Source organism: Colobus angolensis, unplaced genomic scaffold (assembly GCF_000951035.1).
Source record: "Colobus angolensis palliatus isolate OR3802 unplaced genomic scaffold, Cang.pa_1.0 Scaffold207, whole genome shotgun sequence".
Taxonomy (NCBI): domain Eukaryota; kingdom Metazoa; phylum Chordata; class Mammalia; order Primates; family Cercopithecidae; genus Colobus; species Colobus angolensis.
Window position 1 is genome coordinate 4118908 of NW_012115233.1, and position 10033 is coordinate 4128940.

The 10033-nt window shown below is 38.4% G+C and overlaps 1 protein-coding gene across 5 annotated transcripts in view; it reads right to left on the reverse strand.

Moving 5' to 3' along the window:
* Positions 1-1294: 1294 nt before the first annotated feature.
* The window catches only part of MPHOSPH6 (M-phase phosphoprotein 6), a 21957-nt gene continuing 13218 nt past the window's right edge, over positions 1295-10033 (reverse strand). For 4 of the 5 annotated variants that reach the window (XM_011942166.1, XM_011942165.1, XM_011942167.1 and 1 more), the window contains exons 3-5: positions 4905-4995; positions 2805-2899; positions 1650-2358 (exon numbers count right to left, since the gene is read on the reverse strand). In XM_011942166.1, the coding sequence (XP_011797556.1) occupies positions 2226-2358; positions 2805-2899; positions 4905-4995 (319 nt within the window). In that variant the 3' untranslated portion in view covers positions 1650-2225. Of the gene's footprint in view, positions 1352-1649; positions 2359-2804; positions 2900-4904; positions 4996-10033 lie in introns of those variants that run through there. The other variant, XR_001001793.1, reaches the window with a different exon arrangement.

Below are 10033 nucleotides of genomic sequence, written 5' to 3' on the forward strand. Positions count from 1 at the left end.
GGAGGCTGAGGCAGGAGAATGGCGTAAACCCGGGAGGCGGAGCTTGCAGTGAGCTGAGATCCGGCCACTGCACTCCAGCCCGGTCGATGGAGCAAGACTCCGTCTCAAAAAAAAAAAAAAAGAGATACAGGCCCTACCCCTAGAGGACAGTAACTTGGCAACTAAGGGGATGAACGGGATGACTTGCCAACCGAGTAAAAGGGCATTAAAATATCGAGGCAGTGTTTTTTAAAAAGCGCATACTAATTCCTGGATTCATGGGATAACTTCCAGGAAGTTGTAGACAGATAAACATTTCAACTTTAATCACTATATACTTGAATGCAGATTGGAAAAATAAGCATTTTAAGCTTAGCAAACCCATGATTTCAGATATTATTGCTTTAGGATGTCGGTAACAGTTAAAATCTAGTCAGGAGATTAAAAGTCACCCTTATTTTAACAAAGAAAATTAAATATTATGAATTGTTATGTGGGTATGAAAGAACTAAACGAGGCAAAAGGAAAACAGAGGTATCATGCAGGAAGCTGCCACTCTGAGGGAAGAGAGGGAAACTGTTCAATTTTTGAAACTTTGGAGGGGCCCCAGGGAGCCAAAACTCGGACCTCTGACAGTAAGTTGTTATCCTGTTAATATCAGTGTCTCTGGGTTGGGTGGGGGAGCCCTGTGGCCAAGGCGCTGGACAGATGTCTGAATGAGTACAGGGTGGTTGGTGCTGGTGATGTCTCCGAGGAGTTGCTAGAAGCAGGAAACAAATCACCCATGAGTGGGACCACTCCATCTGCCTCTGCTTGATTCCAGACTGTGCATTCTGACCAAGAACAGTCCCATGGAGTGGTCACTCAAAGCATATGTTACATTTGTCAGATGGGGTTGTATTCCACCTAGTACCATAACCGAGTCTTCAGCAGCCCATTCCATCGTCCTATTATGCCCCCTGTTCCTGGGTGATGGCGGATATGCTAAGACCAGTGCATTGGAGAGGCATAAGCCCCCATTACCCGACTTCTTTTATGGTGAAATGAGTTCGTCAATTAGAAGTTGTACTGTGCAGACAGGTACATAAAACATGTAGTAAGTCCATGGATTGTTGTGGTAGTAAGGCAAGGGGAAGAACTTCTCGTTACCTCCCAGAGTTGGGAGGTGCATCATTCTCATATTCACAATGAAAAAAAAAAAAAAAAAGCCAGATTAACTTCAAATTCCTATCTTTTCTCATAACTCACCAGAGAACTGAGGTCACAGAGCAATAAAATCTCACAGAGATTTGAGGAGAGAGGAGACATGTACCTCATTCATTTCCTGGGAGCAAAATTAAATCAGTAGTTCTCAGAAGTCCTAGATACTTATCTCCAGACAGACAGACACACATACACACACTTAATTCTGTGTTTCTTTCTATACTTAGCATTTAGAATAGAGTTCAGACTAGGAGATGGTGCCATTGGTCAGCGGTAAAATCTATTGGGCTTTACCATAAGAAACTAATGGTTGTTTTTGACCTGTAAAAGGCAATTTCTTATGGTTCAACCTCATACATCACTATATTCTGACCAATGGCTGTTTTTTAAAGTTACTATTTGGAAAAAAGTTATATTACTGAATTAGACTAAAATTGTTACTTGAAAGTACAAGAAAATATAAAAAGTATGTGAAAGCAGGTTTTTATTACAGAGCAATTTTTTCTATTAATTCAATGCTTTAAATAACACAACATAATACCATAAACTGACAATGATCTGGGAACATGTAAACACTTAAGGATGGAGAGGCATATTTATTCTTGATAAATTTATATAACAAATTCTTAGAATATTTGATTCCAAACTGTATGTCTGAATTGGCTTGACATAATAATTTACATATAAACATAAGGGCAATTTAAACATTGGTAGTAATTTATATGACTCAATGCAAGGTCAGTGACTGGAGAACTATATTACGATAAACCCGAGGTCAAAAAAAACTTTAGCAAGCAGCCCTGTAAAAATGTATACATTCGTAGATCAGGGGCTAAAAATTCATGAATGAATACCATGAAGCAAAGGATGTACAACATCCATCACACATCTGTTTTTTTAAACAGCATGTTTCCAAAATGATACATCTCTTTACAAAGTAAACGTTACAGTATTAATAACTATAGAGACACTATCGGGATGCGCTCCAGATGTGCTGCTGACTTCCACCAAGTACCCATAGTCCATCGCTTGAGGCATCCATCTTAATCCTGGGGCTTCAAGAACATCTTCTTTGCTTTAATCGGTTTTATGTCTCCATTTTCATCTTCTTCGTAACTGGCATGGTCTCTCTTTCTGGCAAACTTTTTCCCAATTGTCCCCACCAAGGTCTCATATCTGTCAAGAGGATAGACAGCACACGTTTAATTTCAAATAAAAAGGTAGGAATCAAACCTTGTCAAGAATATCAGACCAAATATGCAATAAAAAAGATTAAGAAAAAGAAAACTATGATTAAAAGAAACTATCTGATTTAACAATTTAAGAACTTCTCTGAGAGTGATTGAATTCCTTGCCATTTTGGTGTCTGCATTACCCTAAATAAATTGAGATGTACATTTTAAAATACACATTTCCAGCAGCTCTGGAAATGGGCTCTCAACTGGCAGCCTGAGACAGGTCTGCGGCCCCTGCAGGCCATTAAGAGAATGCTGATCACAGTTATCTTCCTACTGGGGGGACTCCCTTGAACGCTGTCGTGGACTGTGGGGTAAGAGAAGCATTCCTGGGAGAGCCAATGAATGCTTGGTCCGGATTAGAAAGCTGCTGTGCAGGACGGTTACCTTCTAGCCATCTCTTCATCTGACACATCAAGCTCCACTGTTTCATCTTCAACTTCTTCTGCTTTGTGCTTAGCATTCATCTGAAGCATCAATTTCTGAAAAATACACCAGTGCTGACCTTCAGGCTAGAAAACGCTTGTGAAAGGAACTGATGTCAAACTTCTTTGAAGGCAAAGAAACTGAACTCAAATAATCTAGAGAACTAGTTAAAATTGATAAGGGACTCTCTGTAATACTTGATATCACAATGGTCTAACAGAAGTCAGCTCCGAGTCAAAAAACAAGTAAGGCAAAGCCTCACTGGATTATATTTAGTGTGAATTTAAAGGGTATTTAAGATCATAAATCTTAGTACTAGTTACTGATATTTAAAGCAGGCATACTGCTGACACATTCCAGCGAGTGGGGGAAGAAATAATAAACTTTCAGATTTTCTCTGAACTTCCCCCACTCCATCTTTAAGACAAATGGAAGAAGCACTAGTAGTCAATAATAATTTTAAATGCATCTCTTGGTAGTGGTGGTGGTGGTGGTGGGTGGAGGCGGCAGGAGAAGTGGAGGGCTGGCCCTGTATAATGGAGGGAATCTGCACCTCAGCCCCACCCTCCTAAACTTTAGGGTGGATAATGCATCCCATGTTAACATCCATGCACCACAGGTCTCTCCTTCAACTCTTTCACATAAACCTTTTTGTGATAATTATCCTCTGATCTTTCTTTTCTTTTTTTAAAATGTGTAATCTCTTCTTTATAGCAAGAGGAGAAGGAATACAAGATGAGAAATCAGTCTCAACTAGTTTTTGTAAGGCTTAAAAGAGTGACAATAGTTCAAAACCTTTTCCTAGGGGGAGTGTATTCGGTGTTACAGAATCCAGTAATTAGGGCCATTTGCTAACACCCGTCCCTGCCCCCCATCAATTTCTGCGGGCAGTGGCACCTCTCCTTTCCCAGTGCAGCAGACGTACTGTGGAATGCTCGCCTATCCAAACCCTGCTCTTTGAACACCACACCTTCATAATCCCTGCCTTTTTCTTCCCCTTTTACCCCACTCTGCAGCCCCTCTCCTTCTCAATCTGAAGCTTAATTAAAGCAGGTCAAAGTGAGACCAGTATATATTAAAAACAAACACTTCTAATATAACACCTTAATTATCACACATGCCTCCTCCCACTCTGCCAAAAAAGCAGAAAAGGAAAACTAATCTAGAATCTTTCAACAAACTCTGCCAACTGGCTTAGTTAACTGTGGCTCCTGGAGAAGTGGTTCTTAACTGGGGACCATTCTTCCCACCAGGGAACCTGTGGCAATGCCTGGAAACATTTTTGGTTGTCACAACTGGGTTGGATGGTGGGGTGTGTGTGTGCCGATATTTAGTTGGTAGAGAACAGAGGACAGGGATGTGGTTCATCATCCTCTTAGGAAAGCCACCACCACAAAGAATTATCTGGCCCCAAATGTCAACACTGCCAAGGGCGAGAAACCCTGACTTCGAGTAATATTTACAAAACTAAAGATTTATATCTCGTGTCCATTTGGTTCATCAAGTACCTGATAGGATGGCTTTTAACATATGAACCAGAGTTCTAATGAGTATTTGTTAAACAAAGGTCTGCTTCTCTATCCTGGTGCAGGAAAATTCAAATGAATAGCTCAGTTATAAGGCAAAAAGGATTCATTTAAAAATCTACTTATAAGCTTGGATTAAAACTGTCCATTAAAAAGCCAAACCACACAATTCTAAAGTAACATTTTTCCATTAGAAAAAATACATTTATAGGTGCCAGAAAATAACTTTTCATAATAGCATCACATGAATAAAATCTTGACGTTCCTGTAAAAGACTCAACTTGAAATTCTAGTATTTACCGTGGCACTGTCAAGGGCTGTATACCCCTATATGAAATTATCTACTCACCTCTACCACAGAACTAGGCTGCAATGCCTGCAATTTCTTTAAATAGCTATGGTGATATTTCAAGACTTGTTATTTTCTATATAATGAGTAGAAATGGTACTCGGTAGAGAAACACCTAAGCCCAATTATTAGCAGAAAAAAATTCAATTGGAAAAATTTTAGATTTGAAGCAATTATATTTAATACCTCAACCTCAGGATTAAATCCTCTGAATGACATTCTTCCATAGAGAAGATCTTCACATAGTAAGAAACTCTGCTCTTCTATTATGAAACTCCTAAATGGGAAAATAGAATTAGCATTTCTCTGTATATAAAGCACAGCAAACAAAAGCCAAAACTTTGAATGAAAAAAATCAACCTATGGTTCTCAGTAGAATGAAGTAAAAATACAGTAAGATTTCTAACTTAGGGTTAAAAATAAAATCTGATTAATTTGGTCAGCAAAGGCATTAGGAGACAAGAGCAGCAGGCTGGAGGCACAACCTCTCTTAAACAACACATTTAATTTGCATAAATACCTACAAAATATAAAGATCTAAAGTATCTACAATAAACTTGAATTTGCCAAAGTTGAAGCAAAGTTTCTTTTGTGTTTACATCCCCTCACCAAAATTTTTTTTTAATTCTTTTTCAGAAAGGAAATAATATCTATGTAAAAATACACATACAGTATACAATGACACACTACTCCAAATCATTTTACTAAAGTTTCTGGCATATTTTGTATTTTCTTCTCAGGGATTTCAAAAATTCCATTTTCTAATTATCAAAGTAGCACATTTTAAGGAACATAATTTGGAAAGCAGGATAAAGTATGAGTTTATAAACTGCCTGGAAATTCCTTACCAAGAGGTTAAAAAGGACTGTTAGTATATTTGAGTATTTCCTTCCAGTCTTTTTTATACTTGCATTTACGTTGATTCTTGAACACAGGTCTGAGCTGCGCGGTGCACTTATACACAGATTTTTTCAAAAAATTTCAATAGTTTTTGGGGAACAGGTGGTTTTTTGATTACATGGATAAGTTCTTTAGTGGTGACTTCTGAGATTTTGGCCCCCACCAAATTCTTATTACAAATCCAGGAGAAGTACTGGGAAATCAGAGGCTTGGGCAGCTTTAACAGTGCTATCAGTCAGAGCTCTTAGCTAGAAACACCAAAGGCTGACCCTGGATGACTTCAGCAGAGAAGGAATTTACTGTAAGAACACACACTGTAGGCTCTTCGTTTCCAAGGGGGACTGGTTCCAGGACCCCTTGAGGATACCAAAATCTGTGATACAAAGGGCCAGCTGTACTGGGCATCTCAGAATCACCAGGGAGGCTGGAGGGGCAGAACTGGAAGATGAGCAGAAGTAACGGTCGCTAGGTGGTTGCACCGAAACCAAAATCATGCTAGAGAATGACCCTAGGAAAACCGTTGCTGCTGCTGACAGGGCTGAGCATGACACCACTGACGGCACCGGGGCAGGCTGCGTTCCCCTGGACCAGGACGTTACTGTCTCCTGCAGAATTTCTCTGCTGAGTCAGCACTTCATGACCCTAAATCTAAGGTGACGTATCTATCTCCAGCCTGGCCATAAACCCTAAAGCATGGCAGGAAAGCAAACATGCAGCTTTTAAGGCTTGTTTGCCGGAGTAGGCTCTGATTCTCTTAAAGATTCCCTCATTCAACAAACACTTATTAAACCAAACTGTGTGTATTAAATTAAACTGCGGAAACAGCCACCAATAAAAGAGCCTCAGCTGGGCATAGTGGCGGATGCCTGGAGTCCCAGTTACTCAGGTGGCTGAGGCAGGAGAACTGCTTGCATCCCGAAAATGGAGGTTGCAGTGAGCCGAGATTGTGCCACTGCACTCCAGCCTGGGTGACAGTGTGCGACACTTGTCTCCAAGAAAAAAAAAAAAAAAGCCTCTGCTCTCATGGAGGTTACAGTCTATATAGAAAGATGGGCCAAATAATGAATGAAACATTTATATCACAAAATGGATGAAAATAAAGCAGGTTATTCCATCCCGAGCTGTAGGGGAGTAATTGGTATGGAACTAGCTTTCCAGCATCATAACTACATAAAACAAGACAAAATATAAAATGACTATGTTTAGATAATCAAGTCCAAGCATACAACTGTGATGCCTGGGTGAAGAAAATCAAATGAAGTGAGCCCCATGAATGCGGAGCTTTCTGCCTGGAGGCAATTTCCAGATTGTGGAGCAGGGAGTGGGAACTCACACAAAGCTCTGTCTTGCTGAGCTTAAGAGACAAACTGTTTCACTGGGGCTTTAGTTGAAAAAAACAAAGACACAAACTGAAGTTTGGGGTTATGGCGGTGGCTGGAATATCTGGGTGAGGATACCACAGAAAGGGAGCTACAGCATGGAATTCAGGACCTGCATATTGGGTTCCCTTGAATCTCTGGTTGACCATTAAGCTACACATGTGCAGGATGAGTCTTCAGACTTGGGGGAAAAATAACTGCTGGAGAGATGATTTCTGGGAGAATACCTGATGCATTAGCTTCCTGTGGCTGCTGTAACAAACTTAAGCTAACAAAATTGGTGGCTTAGAGCAACAGAAATTTATGCTCCTACAGTTCCATACAAAATTCAGGTGTTGGTAGGCCTGGGATCCCTCCAGAAGCTTTCACGGTTACAAGGCCTTCTGTGTGTCAAACCTCCCTCACCTCCTCATTATAAGGAAAGGTGATCATATTTATGGCCCACCCAGATAATCCAGGATAATCTCTCATCTAAAGATCTGTAATTTACTCATATACCAGCAAGGTAAATTTTGCCATGTAAGGTAACATTCACAGGTTCCAGAGATGAAAACCTAGATATTATTTGGGGGACCATTTTCCAGCCTACCATACCTGGGGCAAAAAAATTTACCCTGCAATTGTATGTTGAAGAAATAACAGAGCTTGCACAGAGCAAGGAAATGTCTGAGTTCTGCCTGGCCAGAGAGGACAGAACAAACTAAACACTCTGTGATATTTAGTAGAAAGGCCACGCCTTAGGAGTAGAGACAGTTTAGCTCTAGGGTAAAAGCTACAAAACACACCTTAACAAAAACAAGCTGACTGGCATGTAAGTTAACTGCCTAATGAAACAAAATTCAACACTCTATTAAGAAAAATAACAGAATCCAGGTAGTCAGCAATATAATGCATATAAATGTACAGCACACAATAAAAAATTCCTAGACATGCAAGAAATAAAGAAAATGTAACCCTCTCATAGAAAGAAGAAAAGCAATTGAAGAAATATGAAATCAGTAGAAATGGACTTTAAAACAGTTATTGTAAATTTATTCAAGGATTTAAATGAAAACATCAATGCAATGAAGAAACAAACAGAAAGCCTGATTTAAGAAATAGAGACTGCAAAAAAAAAACACCAGATAGAATTTATGTAAATAAGGGAAAAAATTTTAAAAAATATATTACTGAAAAAAAAAATCTGAAGTGAAAAATTGGATTAGTCCTGTATATATTAAATAAATGGAATTTATTACTAAAAATCTTTTCATAGAGAAAGCTTCAGGTCCAGATGGCTTCACTGGTGAATTTCACCAAGCATTAAAGGAAGAAATAATTTCAATTTTACACAAACCAAGAACTGAGAAGAGGAGGTAGGAACACTTTCCAACTCATTTTATGGCCAAAACCAAAGACATTACAAGAACTCTACAGTCTAATATCTTTTATAAATATAGATGTGAAAATCATCAATAAAATGTCAGCAAACTGAATTTAAAAATTTTAAATGTTACATATGAAGACCAAGTAGACTGTATGTCAGAAATATAAGGCTATTCTGATACTCAAAAGTCAATACAGTTTTCAACACATTAGCAAAATAAAAATAATGATCTTCTCATAAAAAATTATTTGACAAAATTCAACATCATTTATAATGAATACCCTCAGCAAACTAGGAAAATAAAGGAGTATCTCTGACCACTGACAAGGGGCATTCATGAAAACAGCACTTCATGTGTAATAGAGAAAAAGTAAAGGCCTTCCCAACTACGATGAGAAACAATTCAAGGACTACTCTTGTCATTTCTATTCAATACTTTACTGGGTCCTTAGCCATGAAATAAATCAACAAGAGGAGATAAAACGTATACTCTCTTTTTCTGCAGATGACATAATTATGCATGTAAACGATTTTAAGGAATCCACAAAAAACTACTTGTCAGTGAGTCAATTTAGCATTACAGAATACAAAGTCAACATACAAACTTCAATTTCTACACGCCCCTCTACCCCACACATACATACAACAAACAAGTTTGAAAAAACTCTATTTATGATAAATAAAACTATGAAGTACTTAGAGATAAACAATGCAATAAGTAAAGAAAATTTTTTCAATAAATGTTAATAGGCACGGTAGCTCATGCCTGTAATCCCAGCACTTTGGAAGGCCAAGGCGGGCAGATCACTTCAGGTCACGAGTTCAAGACCAGCCTGGCCAACGCGGAGAAACCCTGTCTTTAATAAAAGTACAAAAATTAGCCAGGTGTGGTGGGAGGCGCCTGTAATCCCAGCTACTCAGGAGGCTGGGGCAGGAGAATCGCTTGAACCCAGGAGGCAGAGATTGTGGTGAGCCAAGATTGCCCCATTGTACTCCAGCCTGGGTGACAGAGTGAGACTCTTGTCCCAAAAAAAAAAAAAAAGTTAATAGGACCACAGGTTATCTATGAAAAACATGTCCTTTGATTTCTACCTCATGCTGTACAAAAAAAGTTAGAGGCAAACCATGGATAAAAATTTCAGCACTAAAACTATAAAATTTCTAGAAGAAAACAGAAAATATCTTACCACCTTGGCATAGCCAAGGATTCATTAGACAAGACTCATAAGGAATAAACCATAAAAGAAAAAAATTAATAAAACAAAATAAAAACTCATCAAAAGACATTAACAGAAGAAAATATTCACTATATATAAACATGTGGCAAAGAACTTGTATTCAGAACATAAATAACTCCTACATGCACAGATGTATGTACGTTTTGTCTCAAAAACACCCTAGAAACACTGAGCTTGAGTTAATGATGTGCACGCTGTAATACTTAGAAAGAAATGTATTGATGTCTGCAACTTACTCTTACTGCATCAAAAATACAATAAACTGATGGATGGATAGTGGGATGAACAAGTATGTGATATAAAATATTTTAAAAAACAAAACAGAAACAAAACTTTCTCAATTTTTAAAATGGCCAAAATATTTGAAAAGGTACTTCACAAAGGTAGATATGGAAATGGCCAAAAAAGAAGTTCTTTAACATTATCAGGAAA